This window comes from Hippichthys cyanospilos, chromosome 20 (genome assembly GCF_059441005.1).
Source record: "Hippichthys cyanospilos isolate Australia breed blue-spotted pipefish chromosome 20, RoL_Hcya_1.0, whole genome shotgun sequence".
NCBI classification, from domain to species: domain Eukaryota; kingdom Metazoa; phylum Chordata; class Actinopteri; order Syngnathiformes; family Syngnathidae; genus Hippichthys; species Hippichthys cyanospilos.
The window spans coordinates 2,447,862-2,471,008 of NC_142388.1; the positions used below are offsets into that span (position 1 = coordinate 2,447,862).

General features: G+C 39.1%; 1 protein-coding gene across 1 annotated transcript in view; it reads right to left on the bottom strand.

The window, feature by feature from the left end:
- The window catches only part of usta (uronyl 2-sulfotransferase a), a 43,344-nt gene that overhangs the window by 4,244 nt on the left and 15,953 nt on the right, over positions 1 to 23,147 (bottom strand). Inside the window, exons 3-6 of the mRNA XM_088402708.1 lie at positions 15,782 to 15,825; positions 10,108 to 10,263; positions 4,971 to 5,050; positions 4,748 to 4,901 (exon numbers count right to left, since the gene is read on the bottom strand). Coding sequence (XP_088258834.1) covers positions 4,748 to 4,901; positions 4,971 to 5,050; positions 10,108 to 10,263; positions 15,782 to 15,825 — 434 coding nt within the window. The remainder of the gene's footprint in view (positions 1 to 4,747; positions 4,902 to 4,970; positions 5,051 to 10,107; positions 10,264 to 15,781; positions 15,826 to 23,147) is intronic.

Consider the following 23,147-nt stretch of genomic DNA (forward strand, 5'->3'; position numbering starts at 1 on the left):
CCGTCCACTAGAGGGAGCTCTGCACCAAAGGCTGCTTTAAGAGCCAAGTGGGACCACACGCTGACGAAAAGAAAAATTACATGCGAGTGAACTTTCAATCACCTCCTTCGGTGTCGCAGCGTGCGCAAACTACAAATTAAATACACACACACGCCTGTAAAGGCAGGCAATGGAGAAGCAGTTAAATCTATGCCCACTAAACTCAGCCCTCCCAGTTTTATGGTTTCCATATTACCGCCTGTAAACGGTAGTGAACGAGTTAACTCGTGGATGACACCAAACGGTTGGATTACGAAAAAACAGTTTGCGCATTAAATGAGTTAAGTACACATAGTTACTCGTTTAAAAAAACATTGTGACAAAATGAATACATACTATATTAGAGCTGCAGAGATGAATCAACAACTAATATATATATATATATATATATATATATATATATATATATATATATATTATATATATACAGGCATACAAAACCATCCAATTTTCCTTAGCCTGTTGCGCTCTGGAGCCGGCGACGCGATGAGAAAAGCGAACATAAATTGAAAGCGTGACGAATAAGAAGATTTATGCCCTGATAAGCAGGCGATGGCTGAATTAAACGGAGCCATTCGTCAATGCCAACGCCGAGGCCTACATAGTCCATCACCCCGATTACCAGCAGGCAGGCGGGCCTCAACCTTGGCGAGGGAGACAAATACGAGGCACAATGGCCACCTTGATATTTCTTTTTGAATTTGAACGTTGTAATTTGTTATTATTGTGTTCACGTTTCACAGAAGTTGATTTTATGCAAACACAATGAACTCTTCAGAACTATATGTATATAACTTAACAAGCCACATATACAAGACGTATTCAATTTATACAAATTTTTAATACCATATTTTTAAAACTCTTTTCAATTTATTACGTAGCTGTTCCATAAATTGACACATTGAACAGATGCACACATTTGCTTTACATTTGCTTTGACTCCTCATGGCTAGCAAAAAACAAACAAACAAATCTGCAGATAAGCCACAGTGGACTATAAACCGCAGGGCTCAAATCATGAGAAAAAAGTTGCGTCTTAAAGCTTAAAAAAAAAAGTTCTCAAACTGTGAAGTGATTCGGGGCTTATCGGGATCCACGCACGTCAATGTTACGCACGCATAACACACCACTCTTCAGAAAAGTCATTAGTATTTGCGGGAGCGTGCCAGCGCGCACACTCGGCCTCATTGTCACTATTCTGTGTGTGGATTAAGCCCACTGAAAAGTCTTTCAAAGCGGAGCAAAACAGGCGCTAATCGGTCAAACAGCCTCTCGCCGCACTTCATGGAAATGCCAGCGTGTGAACCAAAAAGCAGGGGGCCGATGGTGTAAATATCTCAGACTTGGTTTTTTTTTTTTGAACGGATCGCTCCTCTTTGGTTTGGCAGCACATTCAGACAGCAAAGAACATGTCAGCCAAAAGGGCAACCTCGCAAAGGGTTCATGTTTTACCCAATTATATTATTTGTCTGAAAAAGAGAGTGAGTGAGACAGAACTAGGTAGTGTCATTTTCTTTGGACAATCAAGCAGATAAGACTACAGATTTTTATTTAGTAATACTGTATTACAATTTCAAATGTATTTTGGATGAATACTTATATACACCACTTTACTTTTCCACTATTATTCTTTTAACAATTCCACTAGTTATAGTGTTTCGACTCTTCTAAACAGTACCATTTATTTTGCATTGTACACCATTGACTACTTTATTATTTGCTCTATTGTGTGGAATGTAAATCTTCTTAGGAACGTGAACAGAAAAACAATTTCATTTTGTCGTGTTACCGTGCATATGACAGTAAAACTCTTGAATCTTGAATTTAGCTAATTTTTGTTCGTTAATATTTAGTTTCGTAATTAAGTTTAAGTGTGTTTTCATATATACAACTACAAAAAAAAAAAAAGTGTTTCAGCATGTGGGTCTGGCAGGGCCCTAGTACTCAAGTCTGAATTTGGATTAAAGTCAAGACTTTTTTTTTTGCTGTCTCAGACTCTACTTTGACTCCTTGGAATTTGACTCTTACTTGACTCAGACTTTGAGACCGGCAACAATGATTATATTATAAAAATATTTTTACCAACTCGACTGAATCCAACTATGTTATTAACAATCTCCTTTAAAATAAAACAAAGATTTTGAGATAATCAAAATAGAAATAAAATCAATTTGATTGGTCAATTGACTTGTGAATGCCACAAAAAATAAAATAAAAAAAAGCAACCTGCAGATTCAATGAGGAGACCATTTGGACGCTTATGACACTACATCGCACTTTTAGTTATTTTCTTTAAATTGTTCTACAAAGTGTTACATGTCAATAGTATTTTTCGTCTTAATCCTTCCCGGGACACAGGCCTTTATTAAGCACATATTTTTCTGTTTTTAAGTCTCAAACAGACAAGAATTTTCAGGATTTTAGAAAAATTTAGTATGTTAGAATTGAACTCATTCAATGCCAGGGACGTATTATCATGTTTTTTTTAAGAGTCTGGACATTCAACCCCAGATACTTAAGTATCTATTTAATACTTAAATATCTGGAAATGATTGTCCTTAATGTACTTAAGTATCGATTTAATACCCAAGTATCCAGGATTTAATGTCTGGACTCTTAAGAAACGTGAAAATACGTCCCTGGCAATGAATGAGTTAAGAACTGGCTGTTAAGGCCGCTTTTGGCCGCTTTGTCGGTTTAGACTGCCCAGTAAAGGGTTAAGGTTTACTCTTGAGCCCATCTGAACTTGTAATTTGACTTGGAGTCAGACTCAACTTGGAATCAGACCATTGTGACTCGAATTAGACTATAAATGGGTGCATACTGATGACATAAATGAACACTCAGTCGAGCAAAAACGTGCTGCAAAGCGAAACAAATCCGATTTAGGTGAGGCGCCAAACGTCGCCGAGAACACTTTCCTCTGGCCGCTAACAAACAATCAAGCCGCCATGTTTGCCATGATGTGTTTACATGCTTATGTGGCAAGTCCTAACGGGGCGTATGCACAATATGCATCCAAATGTTGGACGCACGCTATTGCGGCGAGCGGCCGGGGGAAAAACACTGAGCCGCCGCAGGAATGTCTCGGCTTCCCTTCGGTGCCGCCGAGCCAGCTGACAACCTCTTTCATTGACACCTCTGACGCGGTCTGGGCCTGACACATGCCTTCAAGGACACCTCATATTCGGGATTAGTTTGGATAGCGACGCCGATTAAGACGTGGACGTCCAACCAATACGTTTGTTGAACTGGCGGCCAAGTTCAAATGGACTATTAACAACCAAAAACTGGGAGCACTTCCTTACTTACGAGAGCGTGCTGATCTATGTGACACTTGTCTGCCGCAGGTAAGGCCGGCTGGAAAAACACAATCTTCACTTTTACCCCCATCAAATGAAGCAAGCTCCCCCCCCCCCGCTGGTCTGTCGACCTTAATAACTCGACCCACATGGTCCGAAACTCCTCAACGCTCAATTACTGCCAGTCAGACTCAAGCCAGGATGACAGTGTGTCGGGCTCCTATTATCATGGTATATTTGCCATCCCATAATATTAGTGTTGTTACATTGCTAACTAACCACAGGGCTGTATTACAATACAGCCTTGATCTGATAAAGGTTGCTATCCGTATCGCTAAAATGAATTGTTCACTGTCATGATTTAATAACGATCCCAATTTAGCGAGTGTCATACATGCTTTTATTTTTTTCTTATGAAATGTCCGAATCAACTTCTACCTAGTGATGAGAAAATGAAGCTTCATGAAGCACTTCTGATACTTTTTTTTACTCTTTGCTCTTGGTTTAATAATTATGGCTAGTGCAGTGAATGTTATAAATTTCTACTTTTTTCTACTTCTACTTTAAAAAAAAAAAAAAACACAAATGCGTTAAAGAGAAAGGCTATGCAGTGGGGGGGGCATGACAGGGGACTAAACGAATAAATACAGTATGTTCTGGGGGACAATGAGACAAATTTTGAACGATCAAATGTAATATGATGCTTAGCATGTCCTTCCTGCTTTTTTTGGATCTTACATGATGTCTCTCAAAATGAGACTTCAAAAAAGACAAAATGACTTTTTTTTTTAAAAATCAAAAACACATTTAAAATATATCGCATCATTATTTATAAAATCCTTCACACTCGTATTGGTCTGGGAAAAAAAAGCAATCATAAATTGCAAGATTTGCAAAAGGCTATGCTAGCAAAATCTTAAATACATCTGTTTTGATCACCGTTTTTTGTTTACCGATTAATTCCGCCAGTAATTTTCCATGACTGAACTTCAGTATTTAATCTGCAAATCAGGAAATGTTTTAAAAATGAAAAAAAAAAAAGAACGCTTCCAGATTTCGACTGATACTGTAAGCTAAAGATGAAAAAACTAACCACTTAACAAAATGACATAATCGAATGTTTTCTCTCTCTTTGTCTGGCCGAGCGGCATGAAAGGAAACAAAACGTCTTCAAAACAGGTCTGCGAGGCATATGTCATCTGTGATGTGGCCAAACTCAAATCGGGTCTCTAATCGGAATCAAAGTCGACTTCTAGTAATTAATGGCTCTATGCTGCTGTGATGTTCCAACGCCTTCCTCTCACAACCTTCAAACTAAAACAGGTCATGCTTTGATGTGACTGCAGGAAGTGGTCGCTAACGTGACAAAAACATGAAAAAGCAACTTCCGGGGGGAGAGAACCTACCAGGTATCTTTCGTCGTCCGTCATCTGGGGGGTGCGGATGAGGTGGTTCTGCTCGCCCCGCCAGTCGCCGAAGCGACGGAAGAAGTAGTTGGACAGGAAGCGGTTGATGGGGTCGCGGATGATGTTGATGTAGACGGGCTCCTCGATCTTAAACCTAAAGTTCAAACAGAAGTGAGTAGCAGGAAGAACAACAGGCAGCGCGCAGGTTAGCTTATTTATTCACCTGGTAAAGTTGAGGAAGTGGACGTGACGCGTGTAGAGGAACGGTTGAGGGATACTACTGATGTTCTTCATGAGATCCACCTGAAGATAAAGAAAAACTAATTCAAACTCTCTAAGAAATAATAAAAAAAAAAACATCCATGACCTCATGGATAAAGAGCTAGCTTTTAGCTAATACAAGCTAACTAAAACCACATGCATCCTCTGCTAATGAGAAGCTTACTAAAAGACAACACACAAGCGCCTTTATAAACTCAAAAAGTGACATCATCACACATTAATCAAATTCAGCGTACAATAGTAAGTGCAAGCTAACCCTAGAGCGCGTCATTACGTCACTGTTAGCTTCCTCTCACACGATTTATCACCGCTGGTATATTTATGATTCAAGTCAATATGAGAGCAATATGTTAAAGAAATTAAGTGATTATCACACAGTATTCTCTCTTTTGCTGTTTGAAAAAATACCGGACTGCAAAGCAACAATGAAAACAGCAAAACGAAATAGTTTGACAAAACAGGAAGTAGTCTGCTTTAGATAAAAATTACGATCGATACTGTGCTTGAGGAGACGGATTAAGCTGCTACATCCACCGTATTTATCCTTGCAGGCGGCCATTTTGCTACTGAAAATGACATCATAGTTGCTCGGGGTTCATATAACGACCAAATAAATTTGATTCGACAAACTTTCTATAGGCTATTTTCCTCCATTAATTAATTGTTCCTCTACCTGTTCCACAGAGAAAAATGGTACAGTCCAGTCACCTTTCATGAACCAGGAAATAGTTTCCTTCTGTGAGAAAATCAATGTCGCCACTTTTGTCTTTTTCTTTCTGTCGTTCATAAATTATTTCACTGAGATTTTGTCCTTGGCGTTAGAAATATAATCCTTACCCCCATTTCAGAACAAATAATGCCCACTAACATCGTAAAGTACCCCTATTATTGTAAACGGTTCAACCTTGGCCGAGTTCTGCAGTCGGAACTGGTTTCCTCTTCCTTTGACTGCGAATGAAAGAAACTCCTGAAGGCTTTCAAGGTCTGCGTGGAGCGCGCGCAGGCGGCAGCCAAAGCAAACGTGAAATATGACAATGATGTCATAAACTGCGCAAAAGCCAACTGGAGGTTATGCAACCCCACAATATTCACGTCGACTTTTCGATCTTTACTGTTATCTCTTTCACGCGTGTACGGCGAGAAGTAGTGCTCTTTGATCAGAAGTAGCTCACCTGTTTTTTGTTTAACGACAACCACAAGAAATAAAAAAAGACATTATAAATATTCTTGGTGTCACCTTGTCCACCTGCAATATAATTCTGATATTGCAGCCAGAGTTCTGTCGATTAATAATATTGATACGGTATCAGCAGGAATGAAATGTCTGTAGCGACTTGACCGAGTCATATGATTCAAAAAAAGGCAACAGCAACAGTAGGTATGAGGAAAATATGACCCTTTGATTTCAAACGTTTGGTTCACATAAATTCAACATCAAACATGGGTGGAGTCTTAAATAGACTGCTTAACCCCTGGGGGAAACTTTGAGGCCACTTGGGCTTTTGGATGTGCAATATAAAAGGAAAAGCAGACAAAAAAAAACACTAGGAGACTAAAATATTGCATAGATCGTCAAAACATGACGACTTTCAATATGCAACACTTGTGCTTGCAAATGCCAGGAAACGGGAGGTAAAGCAGTACATTATACAGGTGTCAAATTTAGCCCATGTCAAGCTCATTTACTGCCATTCAAAACTGGAAATATAATATAAATATAATAATATTTTTAACATTGAAAACCTGATGTTTTATCATGCATTTTCCCCCAATTTTTTGCATTAATCCTTTAACAGCAACTCGTGAATGGGGCGCAATAGAAATTTTTGTTTTGATAGCCCAAAATGTATGCATGGTATGGTATGTATTGACAGTTTAAAAAAAAAATATATATATATACAGTAGTCATATCAAGAAATATATTGTAAATTGTGTCAGTCTTTCTAAAATGGTGGGCGGGCCCCCTGGGGCTGGGGGTGGGGGCATGAGGTGGTATGGGGGGTTCAGGAAAAGGCTTTGTTTTTGCCTTGTGAGGTGTAATTGCAATTAAATAAGTATTGGCTTTTTTTTCAGACACTTTGATGCACCTGGTTATTTTTTTCAGTTTTAGACTAATCTGTAACCTGTATAAATGCTGCAAAAAGTAGTTAACGTTCATTAAAGATCATTCATATTGCTTTATTCTTGTATTAATTTTAAAAGGGAAACACTTTAGGGTATGATTATACATTTTTAATAGATAATAATCTTATAAATACACACAGTGGTGTGAAAGGTTTTCTCTTTCCTGGGCTCTGCAAACGATAATTGAGAAACACCGGATTAAGTGAATCACTGCAGCCACCGAATGAATGACAGTACAGCATGTAGAGGTTTTATTATATTAATAGCACTTTTAAAACACCAACAATCCAGTAAAAGTACGCAGCAATGGCACCACTTGCGGCATTTTTCCCCGATACTGCAGCCAAATTTGGCTTTTATGGCTGTCTCGTTTGGCGCGAAAAGCTAATATTCCGCCCTTTAAAAGCTGAATGAGTCTTCTTATGGGGAGCGTCGGGTGAAGGGGGACGTTTATCTGCCCGACTGTTTGAATGCGCTGCTCTTATAAACCGGCAGTTATGTCATAGCGGCGGCAATATGTATACTTGTTTATGTACACAAGGCTCTTAATCTTGGGCTCCGGTCAGCTTTGGGCGCTGGCCCTAGCGCTCAGTACATTTCCACTAGCTCGGCTCGAACTTTTGGGAATCCTTTTCAACGTTCATTAAATATGAAAGAAATATAGAATTCTTTCAGGCTGATGGACTCCGTAGTGGGTCCAGACCAATTAGCCCAAAGTTAACCCCTGACGTCCCCTCCCCCCTGTTAAGTGCCAAACTCCTTTCCCTGGTTTATGTGTCGCCCCTAAGCGCATTTGGCAGCACGTACGTGTGTTTGTGCGTGCGTTTTTTCTGGCCAGACTGCCTCTCATTCAACCGGCCGGGCCGCTGGAGGGAAAATGCGGAGAGATTCCAAGCATACCTGCAACCCCCGCCCCTCCGTTCTTCCTGCGCCCCGTGGCGTCCTCGCAGGACTCGTGAAGGGAAACGGGGGGAGAGGGGGCGCGGGGCTCTTATGCCGCAGAAAGCTTGCATTTGGCTTTCAACGTCCTGAGTGGAAATACATACGCACCTCCTCTTTGCTGTTTAATCATATAGGAAATGTTTGTCATGTGTTAAGACATTATAATAATGAAAAAAATACGGTATAATACCTTTTTTTTTTTTACAGTAATACTTTTTCATCATTGAGATTAATTACCGATGTCACTATCACTTTTTCATATGTAAATTTTTTGTCCCGTCAAAATCAATGACACAAAAGAAACAGACATACCAGTTTAGCAATTTTCCTTAAAATGTTATGAAACGAATAAAAAAAATCAAAATACACATATACACACACACACACACACACATACACACAGTATACAATAATAAATACACACACATATATATATATATATACACACATTTATATGTATATTTATTATTGTATATTATTTTGTATATTATACATATATTATTTTTCTTTGGCAATATCTGTGTATAGTATCGTATATCGTTGCTTTGTAGCACAATAAAACGATCAGTTTCAATGTCTTATCACACTATATCACATGCTCAGGACATTCCCAATGGTTTTATGACATTATACACGCTGTAAAAAATGCTTTCAAATGTGAACAGATGTGGTAGCGATTCCTGGTACCTTAGTAGGCTCCGGAACTGGTTCCCTGTGATAAAAAAGGGTCGTGATGCCGTTTAGGGTTTTTGAGGTTCAACATCTGTTTTTCGCAAGTTTGTTTTTGGGAAGTCCTGCATGCCGGCTCTCTGTTTCAGGAGCTTGGGCAGGAAGTGGGTTTCACGCACCCCTCGTGGAGCCCAGCCGCCTGGGTTCTGAACGGGACAGACGGGTCACTATGCTTGCCGCAAATCTACTGGGACTTCAGTTGGGAAAGGGGTCCGCGAGGGCAGACCGCAAGCGACGAGCCCAGAGCCTCTAAACTTAGCCGGAGTGGATGCGCGTAGCTTGATGACCGCTCAAGTATGCACGCAAACAGCGGACCTCGGTCCCCGCCCGCCCACTGGAATGCCCTTCATATCTGACGCCCAATCCCATCTAACAAATTGGTCATTTGCCACCGCGTGCTGCCAGGTTTTCGGGGTTTGACGAATGAGTCAACAAGGAGCAGTTTCAATATTGACATTTGCATAGAATGGCTCCAATCTAGCGCGCTTGCTTCTCTGAAGATGCAAGTTGGACAACTAGTGCAGTGGTTCCAAACCTTTTTTTCAGTTTTTTCATTGACAAAGTAGCCCCATTGTTGGATGGTGGGGGGGCAATTAGACAAACTAAGTGCTGTGCCTTTCATGATTGATTCATTATACTTTTGAACTACACTAAATTGGTACTGGTTTCTCAATGCGGATTTTATTGAGTAACTCCAGAAAATAGAATGTGTAGAACCAGTTTAATTCTGGCTCATCTGCCAGAAAATCATATCACAGCAATGCACATGCCTATTAAAAACCTATGCAAACGACAGTATGTTTGCAAAAGATTCTCGTGGCTGACACCAGGGAAAATGCTTTGTTTTTGCCATGTGAGGTGTTATTACAACAAAATAAGGATTGACGTCATTATTTTTTTATTTCAGGCCCTTTGATGTGCTTTTTTCAGTTTTAGACTAACCTGTAACCTCTATAAATGCTGTAAAAACGTAGTTCACAGTTGTTGAAAGCTGTTTTCCCCCCTTGTGTCTGTGTTAAAAATGATCCAGTTTTAGGTATGCTTATACGATTTTTATAAGTAATAATGGTATTTACAGTCAGCGTGACAAGTAGGGAGGGGGGGGGGGGTCAAAAGAAACCTTAAAATCTTACTTAATCTTAATGCTATATTTGCTACCATGGGGATGACATGCTTTTATTTTGTAGGCTGGACCTTTGTCAAGATTTGACAACAATCCTCAATATTTTTATCTTTCGCCAATAAATAGGGGTTCACCGTGTCGGAAAAAAAGGAATATTCACCTGCTCATGTTTAGTGAGTCGCGTTTTATTGTGGATTTCCGAGGAGATCAAGTTGAAGCGATGCTTCTCTGCCAGCAAGCGTAGCAGGATGACGACCGTGCGGCTGCCGCATTTGCCCACGCGGTTGTACACCACCTGACTCGGGAACGGGAGCACCTGCGAACACACACACACACACACGCACGGATACGTCCAAATGAGACCGTGACTCACCAGAGAAGCGGCCATGACTCAGTGACTCAGCAAGAGCGTAGCATGACAACTAAATGAATCGTAATTGAAGCCAAGTGTCAGCTAAGCAGAAATATTAGGACGATAATACACATTTTGGTCAATCACCAAGAACAAGCACGGTTGAAGCACATGTAACAGAGTGACAGGAAATGACTCAACAATTAGGAAGGGATAAACAATTCCATTAAAAAAAAACGATACGGATCTAAAAACAACGTTTTGCTACAGGACTTAAAAGCTTGTTCCCTTTATCTCCTTTTCCTGATGGGAGGAAAACGCAGAGCTTGATGGTTTTTTGTTAACATTCCCAGTCTGGAATCGTAATACTATTATCTTAACAGGGGGGGTGGCGAAAAGGGGTGCTCTGCGTATCTCGCAGCCAGCCCACTTTGAACCAATGGGAACTTTTTCCACCAAAGAAAAGTCAGCTTTGATATTTTTCACATTTAGTTGATTGAACAAGTGCATGGCAGCTAGCTAGTCGGCGTTCAAATTATTAGTCAAGTTGCCAATTTTACATGTACATAGGAAATGTATGCCATTTTTCCCCACTGAACAAAACATATGATTTTTAAACAATATTACTCTCGGCACATTAAGTGCACCATGCTGAGTTTTTTTTTTTTCCTTCTGTTTGAATTTTTCATCAGACCCACCTACCGCCCAGTTTGTGCAAAAGGTAGAGGAAAAAAAACTGGGATTAATGTCTATCTTCAAAGAGGCGGCCTGTTGACTCAACTCCAAGCAGCCAATCATAGCGAACCTTGTTTAGGAGTCCCCTCAAAAGAAAAGAAAATCAGAAACTCCCACTAAAAACTGACAATATTAGAGGTTCTTGATATAATTTTTTTTTGTTTTGTTTTTTTTTCATCATTCTGGATGACAATGACTTTAACCTAGTGCTTCTAAATGATATTTTGCAAAGCCCTCCCTAGAAAAGAGAAAACCTTTTGCACACCCCCACTCGCTGTGCCGACTATAAGAAAAATTATTATCGATAAAACATTTTTAGTTATAGCTAAAATGGTATCCTTTTAATATGAACAAAAACAGCAATATAAATAAACGTTAAACAACTATTAACTATGTTTTTTTTTTAGAGTTTATACAGGTTAGCTTAAGACTGAACCCCCCCACCTGATTATTTGAAAAGGACTGTTTTAATCTAAATAATAAACCCCCAAATGACTTAAATATTGGCCCTAAAAAATCCTATTCAACCAATTATAATGTATACTGATGTCAAAGATTTAATTCTGTAAACATAGCATTCATAGCTTGTGCAAAAAATAGCTTGTTTACACGCTACGATCAAGATGACTAATTATTATAAACATTCGGCCTGTTGTTCTCAATCCCATTTTCAAATTGACGATTTTTAAATAAATAACCGATCTTTTATTACCCAGGCCTTCTTTAAACATTGTTTTTTTCAACCTCACGAAACTGTTAAAATGATGATCACACCTGTGCCTAGTTACACTCACTCTTAACCTGAGAAAAAAAAATACAAATTTTCAAGAACACGCTGGGCCACAAATGGCCCGGCAGTCGGACCGCGGCCATGCCTGATTTAGCGTTCCATTGGCTAGCCTCTTGGGAGACATACAGTACTCCGGTGCCGCAGACACACTTAAACCTGGATCAACACACACATACGCGCAAGTTGTGAACTGAACGCTCGGCAAAAGAAACAACAGGAGTGAAACGGCGAGGTGAACCATGACAAGGCAAAGCGCACACTTGTTGTTTAGCGTTTTGACTGACGTGTGGAATGAAACCAAATTGCCTCCATGTGGGAACAAGGTGTGAATAAGCATGTGTGAATCGGGATAAAGGGCGGCACAGCGCCACGCGTCAAAAATACATGTTCACACATGTTTTATCGAGCTTCACTCAAAACTTGTTGCGACATAATAAAGCGGCTGTACAATATGTGCAAGTCCAGGTGTAATAATTCAAACGGAACTCATAAAGTAGTAGTTTTTCTTTGCGCATTTGGCGCACAGTACTGTACGCAATCTTGCTCACCAGAATTATTGTACAGACCTAAAGTAAAAAGTCAAGTTGAGAATAAAGTGTTAAGAGAATTTTTTTGTGTGTGTTATTTTGTTTTTTAAATATGATTGACAAAAAAAAATGTTTGGCCAATGTTTGGCACATCCCACGATGACAAGCTCATTCTGATTGGCTCTTAGCAAGGAAATGCAAGATAGAAGTTTTTGAATTCCCTAATAAAGTGCATTTTTTTAGTCAATTCAAGCTCAGCAATACCTTGCTTTGTACAAGTAGTGTATGTGAGAGATGAAATTCAAACAAATGTGACACATTTTAGTGGAACCGTCACCTATAATGGTTGTTTAGATGGTTATGATTCTATGGCTTGAGGAACGGACCTGCTGAGCTTAAATTAAAATTCTTCTACAACAAAACCTGCAAAAATACACTTCAGTGTGAAAAAAAAATAAATCCATGCATTGAAGCCTTACCCTCTTTCTTACTTCCTCATACAACAAAAAAATCCCCCTGTTGCATAATACGAAATGTTTTCTTTCTGCTTTAGCGTTGCACTGAAATTCACGACGGCGGAAACAAGCCTACAGCAAAAGTCTAGTTTGACCCACCAGCACGCATTTTGCAGCACTTTATACTCAGAGCAGCCTTCCCCCGCGGTCGGACGATATTCTCCCTTACTCTAGGTGGCAGTATTATTTAACATCGTATATCCATTATCAGATAGCAAAAGATGTTAATTCAATGTTGAATTTGGGTCAAAACAGTTGATATTTTGTTAAGGTTGACCATCCTATTATTAATTTCTTATGTTAAATGTTCATTCCTGTCTGAGAAAAATGTATTGTGAGCGCTTTTACAGCATTAAAACATGTATAATAATCGTAAAAAAATGCCTATCGCGGGGTATATTTAGAATTTAACCCCCGCGATAAACGAGGGATCACTGTAGCAGTTTAAAAGCAGTTTGTGGACTGTTTCATATTTATCATCTTCTTACAGACAGTCATGTTAGCGGTGAATGCTACATCCAGTTCTCCAGGGCATTTTGTCAACGCCCTGTACAAATTGAGACTGATGTTTTGTTCACATTGCAGAATGTGCGTTTGTGTCTACGTGTGCGTGCGTGCAAATGTGTAGGCGTTTAGGGAAATGCCAAAGATTATAACTTTTATATAAGAGTTTGGCGCTCAATCCAAAAAAATTAGAGCGTATAGAAAAACCACGCAAGGCTTAGAATAAAATCTTTATGCATCAGCAAGCATGACAAAAATGTGCCCCGCCCCTGTTTTATTTTGTTTGTTTCATGTTTTAGGGTACATTCTTCAAAGTTTACAGACTCTCTTCGACATAAAAACAAGATACGTTGCGGGGACTTGTTTGTTAGCTGAATTTGTTGATAGTCAATCAGAAAAAATACTGTATATACACACACACACACATTATTATATTATATATATATATATATATATATATATATATATATATATATATATACATGTGCGTGCGTGTGTTTGAATAAGCGTCGTAAGGTCCTTGCTGTGAGAAAGAGCCCTCAATTGTATTTCTGACACGCTAATTAAGCTACTCCAGTTGTTTGTCGGCTGTTGGACGTACTAATAACAGTTTTTCCAACATGTCCAAATGGTGAAATATGAATCCATCAATGACACGAGACTGGAGAGGGGCCTGTCACGGCTGCTTGAAAAGAAGTAAATCAAATCTTTCACGGATGTGAGACGAGGCCACTCCATCTCTGAAAATGTGTTTAAACAGTGTGTGTTTGTGCGTGTGTGTATTGCGCAAATGCGTGCGAGCGAGGTGCCGAGAAAAGTTCAAGTTGAGGAAATGGCGAGTGTGTCTGTCAAAGCTGAAACACTGCGAGCAAGACTTTGAGGTTGGAAAACAAACCTGTTGCGTAATACTTTCATTTTGCACAATCAACTTCCTGGAAGTGAGTGACGGAATATTGACTCATGTTTTAAGGTAAAGCCAAACATTGCTGAATAATCACACAAATATCCAATTAAAAACTGGTCTTTTTTTTTTTTTGATGTTTTCTACTTTAAAACTTTAATTTTTGATTCTTCTTTTATTTTACATACACTGGCAATTTTAAATGAATGATATTCAAACGTAAAGGTAATTCATCTGTTGCGAGGTCAAGCTTTGCCCATACCAAATGGCAAGCCCTAAAAATGATTATAATACATAATACTATGATGAATCTGACTTTTATTGAGAGTATACAATGTATATTAGATTGACTATGAAAGCCACCAGGAAATGCCCAAATTGACAATAAAATTGTTCCATAAAAGCAACTAGTTTTAATTCTTTACATTGGTTTAAGAGCCTTTTTTTGTGGACCAACTATGAACAGATTACTTTAGTACTCAATTCATTTAGCACCAGCAATTCTTGGAGACTGCGTTAACCAAAAAGGTGAGCAAATTTGAAAAAAATATAAGAAAGTACTGGGAATTAATGTCTTGAGCATGGGTGTCAAACATATGGCCCGTGAGCCGGTTCTGGCCCGTGAACACGTTTAATCCGGCCCACAAGATGATTCTGGAACGTAGTCAAAAAATGAGCTGATTTTTTTTTTTCAATCAATGAAAAACTTGAATTTTTTTATTATTAATAATGTTAATGTTTTATGATGACCTAATAGTAATGATGTGCTTGTACCATTTTGGTCAGTATTAAAAAAAAGCATAACAAATCTGAAGTTGTTGTGTTTAAGTTATATAAATATGTAGCATAATTTTTATTGGTCCGATCCACTTGCGGATAGTTTCCTCTACGCTCTTTGCAAGCTAAAACGAGTTTGACATATCCAGAGGCTTAAAAAAAGTCTTTAGCGTCTTAAACAATGAAAACAAACCCAAAAAATTAAACAATTTTAAAAAGGTTCCAGCCTTTAGGCCAGCTGAAGTTTGAAGTAAGAAAAGATGGAAACAATTATTTTGGAATGAAATAGTTTTATCCTTCGGCCTACTGTGCGCGATAGCAATCATGCTAACTGTAGCATCAACAATGTTGCCGTGGGACATGATTTGTTTCACTCCTCCTCGCTGTAATCAGAACAGAACACGTTGCTTGTTTGGTTTGGCCGGATTTCCACTGTAAACACGAAGGAATAACGCTTGCGCTAGCTATGCGGCTAATAACTCAGTCAAAGTAGCTGATTTGGCTAGCCTCGCTACTTTGCCTGACGTGTCTGGCGATAAACAAAAGCGATGACTTGACGTGGGAGATAATGAACAAGGAGGAGGAAGAAACTGGCTCCGAGACATCACACGCAGCTGGATGCGTACAAAGCGTCAGTGTCAACATTCTGCGTGTACTTCGGAATGCATGCAAAGACATAAGCACACACATCAACTCAAAAAGAATAAACATCATGGGGGGAAGAAGGACTCACTCTTGGAAGAGGCGGTCCATGGTCGTCCTCGTATGTAGATGACCCTGCAAAAGACGGGTGCGCACGTTAGCCGAAAAAAAAAAAATCCAAACAACTTACTGGATAAAACATACTGGATGATTGTGAAAATTATTTTCTTTCGCGAGGCTGGTATTTGAGAGTTTAAATTTGAGCATTTATGTAACAATATCGTCAGTCATTTTGTTTGAAGCGAAGCAGCAAAAACACTTATGTGATTCAGAAACAAATCTACGAATTCCGCGGCTATGCTAGATGCGGTTTTACAATATTGAAAACCATTTTTCCCACATTTTTGAAAGAATAATTAACGACTATCCAATGAAAAAGTAGAATTTGACTCCCGGAAAGGGGGTCTCTGACTCCAAAAAGTTTGAGAGCCCCTGGTCTAGACAAACAAAAAGCCGGCGTGTATTTTGTCCCGTTTCCAATCACTCCTCCCGATGGGAGCATCATGGACAGTTAAGCAATGCAAAGATGCTCAATGGCGGGAACAATGAAGCTCTTTCAAGGCCTTTTCATCACTGCCTTTAAATGGAGGCGCTGACTTCAGACAGCAGCCTTTTCTTGTGGCCACAAACAACACCCCCCGCCCCCCCTTTTTTTTTCTGACATCCAGGTGGTTGGACCCCGCAGGGAGGGAGACAAATTGGCCAGCGAGCAAGGGAATAAAGCTCGGAGTAGAGGAAATGTTACATAAGAGAACAACCTCTGCCTGTGTTTCTGAAAACGAGATCGCCATAAACACGACGGCCACTTGACTCCCGACGCGTCTGATGATGTCCGCCGTATCATTTTGATTTGGCGAAATTTAAGCCGTACGGCCCCGATAGTGACCTTTTGATTTATTAGCGGTCTTCTGTGTTGGCCCTGTGACAGGAACACGCTGTTTGTTGCGCTAACTTGACGTGAACAACGCTCAGCCTTGTTAGACTGGAATTGTGGTTTCCACAAGGGGGCTGTGTGGGAGTACCGTCATCAGTCACACCCCACCCCAAACGTAACCCCAACCTCTCCATGCGGGCTGGTCATTAGGAACCGGGGTTCTTTGGAAACGCGCACTTTCTCGGGAAATAAAAGTACTCATTAAAGTTGACAGCCGACCAACAAGCCACCCGCTGGGAAACCTTAAAGCAACAATCGGTAATAATTGGACTTGAAAATAACAGACTGAATTCGACGCGGGGTGGTAATGGGGAGTAAAGGCGCCCCTGCCTGGGGTAGTTGGAAACATTATAGATCAAGTTTTTTTCGTAGTATATAATTGAGTAGGTTACTGACTGGTGATGTTCAAATCCTGATAACGTGATCGGAAATCAGGCCTGATCACATGATTTTCAGCCGATTGTTAATACGTTGTTAGCCCTTGTGCGGTATTTTGATTATTTAAGGGTCATTTTCTTCCACAGTATTCTCACAGTATTTTAGCCAAGTGATTGCATACTCCTGGTAGGGTGATAACTAAGGGTTCGTGCCATGTGCCGGCAGATGGGTGAAATTTCAGTTCCCTAATGTCTTCTTTGAATTATTTCCCTTTGATGTGAAATCGCTTTGATGTAGAGATCGAAGAATTGGACAACATATGGCACAATGGTTAAGGGTTTCAAAAGTACACAGATTTTTTTTTTGGTCCGGTAAATTTTCATAAATGGATAAAAGTGAGACAATTTACGTATGAATAAAACTGTTCAAACTAGTTTCTGTGTGAAATGAAATTAATTAACCTTGTGCACAGTCACCTGATACCACCTCAAATTGATAGTGCCATGTTGAACTTTGTCAACATCTGGGTGAAATTTCAGCTCCTTTGCGATTTCTTTGAATGATTTTTCTTTGATATGAAATCACTTTGATGTAAAGATTGAAGAATTGGACAAAATACGGCACAGGGATTAAAGGCTACAAAAAAACACATTTTTGTCCTTAGGTAATTTTTCATAAATAGATAAATGTGAGACCATTTACGCCGAAAAAAGACCAAACTAGTTTTTGTTTTAAATAAATTTAACCAACCTTGGGCACAGTCACCATATTCCACTTTGCTTTTAACTAAGTGCCATGTTGAACTTTGACAGCACCTGGGTGAAATTTCAGCTCCCTAGTGTCCTTTTTTTTGAATGTTTTTCCTGTGATGTGAAATGCTTTTTTTATGTAGAAATCAAAGGATTGGACACAATACAGCTCAAGGGGGCTACAAAATGACATTCACAAATATATAAATACATTTTTTTTGTATTTATGGACAAACGCAAGACAATTTACACCTGAATAAAAGCGTTCAAACTAGTTTCCGTCTCGAATGCGCCTCGTGCGCAGTCACCTGATTCCACCTCACAGGGATTCAGAAATCCCGAGTTCATCAAAGGTCACGCAACTTCCGAGTAATTTGTGCAGCAAGGCCCCAAGGCCCCAACGCACTTTTCTCCCATTGGGGTTAAGGGTAAAGCGGCGGCAAATTGGGCAACCTGCTGCTTCCGATTCCTGCCCGTTTCCTGCTTATCTTCCGCCGGCTAATGAAGACAAGCGTGAGACTCTTAGTGTCTTTTTAGGCAAGGGGGGCGCAAGTCAAACATAAGGTTATTTGCGCGCGTGTCAGGAAGTGAGCGATGGCCGAGTTAAGTGGAATGTGGCGGCGGCGCATAGGCGTGTAGCGAAATGCCTAATTGGATTATTGTGTCACAAGATCTGTGGCTTTGCTTTTGGCCTGCAGATGCACGGCCCGATTCATTTCTCCGTCAAAACGGCCACATAAACCGCTGCAGCTCATCAAAATAAATAAAACGGTATATCATTTTTTTTTAAACCGGCCGTTAAATTGGATTATGGCGACTGCGTGGGAGTTTGATCTAATTTAACACATTTATTACAAACGTTTGAGGCATTTTTGACGAAGAAACGCGGTGCTTTAACGTGATCTTGCTTCACGCGCCATCAACTTTTTTTTTTTTTAAAGGTCTATGCTTAATGTCTTCCTCTCAATGCGATATATTCAGGTCAAGATTTTTTTTTTTTTAACTTACTCCTTGTGCTGTATTTTTCCAATCCTTTGATCTTTACATCTAAGGCATTTCACATCGAAAAGACATGAGGGAGCTGAAATTTCACCCACATGGTAAAAACATGTCAAAGTTCAACCACTTAGTTATCACACTAACACGAGTGTAATTTCCCTTGGCTTAGATATTGCAGAAAAATGTGGAAGAGAAAATGATAAATAATCAAATAATAATCATAATAAAATAATCCAATTCTAACAATCAAATAATCATAATATTGTGCACAATTTTGTACAATCATTTCATCTTTACATCCAAGGTATTTGACATAAAAGGAAAAGCATTGAAAAAAGACACCAGGGAGCTGAAATTTCACCCACGTGGTCACAACATGTTTAAGTTCAAAATGGCACGATCACGTAGTTATCACGCTTATAGGAGTGTGCTATCCCTTGGCTAAAATCCAGCAAAAAAAATTTGGAAAAGGAAATTACCCCAAAAATGATCCAAATACTGCACAAGGGTTAACAATTGTGTGGTATTTTGTACAATCTGTTGATCTTTATATCTAATGCATTTCACATGAAATAGAAAGCATTGAAAGAAGACACTAGGGAGCTGAAATTCCACCCAAATGGTGACAACGTGTGAAAATTCAACATGACCTCTCGCTTGTTTCCCTGGAATTCTCCGCTACGCCCGGGAACGGTAAAGCTCTATTGCAAGCCAGAAGACGCAGAATCGCTCGCTGATGAGCACGACGCGGCGAGATGAAGCCAAGGGGACTCGGAAGGTCACCAGACGATTGACCTGGAACGTTCCGCTTATGTAAAAAGCAGATTACGGGTTCTTCAGCGAGTGTCAAGATCAGATCTCTTCTCATCTTTCACCACATGCTGCTGTCCAAAGGGTGTGCACGCTCCCACTTAAGTCAGACATGTGCGGAAGATTTTTTTTTTTTTCCGGATTTTTCAGAACTATTTTTATAGGGGAAATGATAGATTCCACGAATATTCATGCTCCGATGATATGAGCTGTCTACTGCATGCCAGCCACCATCTATCAGTGTTTCCGAGGGGACAGCCTCACCTAATTCCATGCATATTTCACCTTAGAGTAGGCGCATTTATAGCATGCTAGCTTTACAAATTTTAGTGGCAATAATAATGCTATACACAATATATACAATTATATATTTATGTATATTTATGTGTATAATTATATACACACATGCATACATAAATATTAGATTGTGGATGCTTTTACTGACCATTCTAAAACACACTTTAACCCCCCCCCCCCCCCCCAAAAAAAAAAAAAAAAGGATATTAATGAGAAAATGCATCATGTACGTATTATATTTGAGGAATTAAAGTATTTTATTTTTAATGGACATAATTCAAAAGACCATACTCCTCTAAAGTAAGTACATTTATCAAAGTCCTTTTTTTTTCAACTGTTAAATCTTTTTTTTTAAATCATGTGTTTGTATTTTCACTAAGTTAAATAAAAAAGTAGTAGTATGGGCTATTATGCAATTTTGTGTTGTAATTAAATTATAAATGTATAATTGTGGGACTTTAATCATAATTTAAAATCACATTGAAAGATACTGAATATTTATTTCAATAGAACTAGATTTGAAAATTAGATTCAATCTAATTTCAATCAATCCTTTACGCTAACACATGAAAATAAATAAGTTTGAATTTGAATAGATTGAAAGCCTAGTCTCATAAAAAAGTACTGTAATTTGGAAAAATATGGCTTTGGATTAATTTTGTCAATTAAAAGCAAGATATGCGCAAGCTCCACAGGATTTATTTTTAAAAAATCAAACATTGAAGTCTATATTTATTGGGTTTATTATTTCAATAAAAATCGTAATTTTCAGAATGACTGGGCAAAAGAGATTTTAAATTTGAGCCATAAAGATAAATATGAATCGACAAAAAGGTATTAATGAACATGAACTTTGAAGATATGGATAAAAAGATTGGTACATAACACTGTTAAACTTAGAAACATGGCCATATACTTATAGAAAAGTATGGGCTACAATTGACACCATATGCAAACACACTGGTTATATACGAGCATGTGTGTGTGTGTGGGTGTGTGGGTGTGTGTTGCCACCCCACCCATTGATTAGGTGTTGGAGGAGGGAGCAAAAACTGCAGCCATCACCCAAATTACAGAAGGTCACGGTCTTTGCCTACCCCTCCCCCCCACCCCCCTCCCCACTTTGCATGACTCCGCTTGTCATGTCAAGGGAAATAAAAGTCCGATCGAAATAAAATACGCCGCCACGTCGCTTTGTTTTTGCAGGTGCTGTCGACCGCGGCGCGGAACTGACGCGCCAAAAATTTAGGTTGGGGACATGAATGCAACCGCCAAAATGAACCGCCGAGCAACAGTCGTCAAATCAAACATCTGCGAGTCCAAAAATAAAACTTTGGTGGAACAAAGGCCTCCCCCAATGCCAGACCTGAAAAATTTATATTGACTGATCCTTTGCATTCACGTGATCGGGAAAAGGCAGTTTTTTTTCAAAGTGGTAGCCAAGGCGGACATAGAAAAAAAAAAAAAAACACTGAAAAGCAAAACCTTATAAAACGTAAATCAGAAAATATACACGATTAAAAACGTACACAAAAATCAAAATTCATTAATCAAAAATTTACCCATGAACAACTCCCCAAAACAATTCAAAATTAACTATAAATATTTTTAAAAAAACAACCCAAACGATAAAGTCCAGATCGTTTTTCTGAAAAATAGAGTCATGAAACTCAAATTTCTTGTCTGTGTTTACTGGAGCAAGCGCTTCTGCTGCTGAGTCATAAACAATTCAAGATATGCAAAACAATGCACGGTTAACAGGCAATTTTTAGACTGTCGGTCAACCAAAAACAGAACACCCCCCCCCCCCCCCCCCCCCCCAGGTTTGACCACGTGACAAAAGTCAGGAAGTCCCGAGAAAACACGGCCAGACCGATGGGAAAAGAAAGGGGGAAAAATCGTGTTATCGAGCGGATTTGTGAACTGACGTCAGCGCAAGATTAATTACTGGCAACTTCCTCGGTGGCTTGACATTCCTCGCGGGGAGAAAAAAATAAAAACGCTCAATGACTCCACCGGTACACGGAATGAGAGCACTAAATAAGACATTAAGCGTAAGGCGTAATAAAGAAAGTTATTTATGAATATTTTTTTGCCTTCAACCACTCTAATTGTTCCGTGGTATCAGTTCTATCATACATATGTAAGTTCAATTTATTAACACCCACTTGACGTGATGATGACACTTTAAAACGTAGCCATTAAATGGTCTCTACCGCCACCTACTGTCTTGAGGTGAAACATAAGTTAAAGAATTTTCAGTTTGCTGACATAGTTTGATCGCTGCTCAAGACTCTTGCAAAAATCCCAGGAAAATAAATGTAACAAATCCTATTCAAATGCATCTCCAAAAATGTGATTATGCTGGTTTGATATGGTCCAAAATTTGGACAATGATTTTATTTTGTAAGCAAAATCTCGCACGTCCATCTGCAATCACATGAAATGTCAGAATCGCTGCATTTTGGAATTTTACATGTTTTAATCATCTGCTGGAAGTTTTATTTTCCCATTGATTCTTTTAGGATTTCATAAAAACATCTTTACAATTTGTAACCCTTGTGAAGAATTGTGTCCAATTTGTGGACAAATTCTCCTGTATTCCATTCAGAGTATTTTAGCCAAGTCCTGGTAAGTGGGTGTGCCATGCTGAAATTTGACATGTTTTCCCCATCTGTGTGAAATTTCAGCTCCCTGGTGGCTTTCAATGCGTTCCCTTTGATGTAAAGATCAAGGGATTGGCCGAAAAAACTGCACATGTTAAATAACATTAAACTGTAGACATGTAGACAAACTGTAACATGTAGAAAGAAACACACCTTATCAAATACCAGACCACTGCAAAATGATGTTATTGTCTCTGATTTTTGCCGTTTATTATTTAAGTAAAACTAACACTCTTTGCTTTGTATTCATGTTATAAATTACGGCCAATACAAAATTAAAACTGCCATTTATATTATGCCATTTATTACTGCTATTGAGTTGCACCAGAGACTCATCTGCTCACTTGTTTTACATTTGTCTCCCAAAGCTGCTGTTTTGGTTAGCAACAAAGCTTAAATGGACACAGCAGTGAAGGGATCACTCAATGGTAAATGACCACAACTAATACTACACTTTTTATTCCATCCGCAGCTGCTCCTCAACAACACTGATGGAAGACAAAAGAGAAGGAATGGGAAGACAAAGGGGGGGAAAATATGAGTGGCCAGATGAAGAAAATGGCA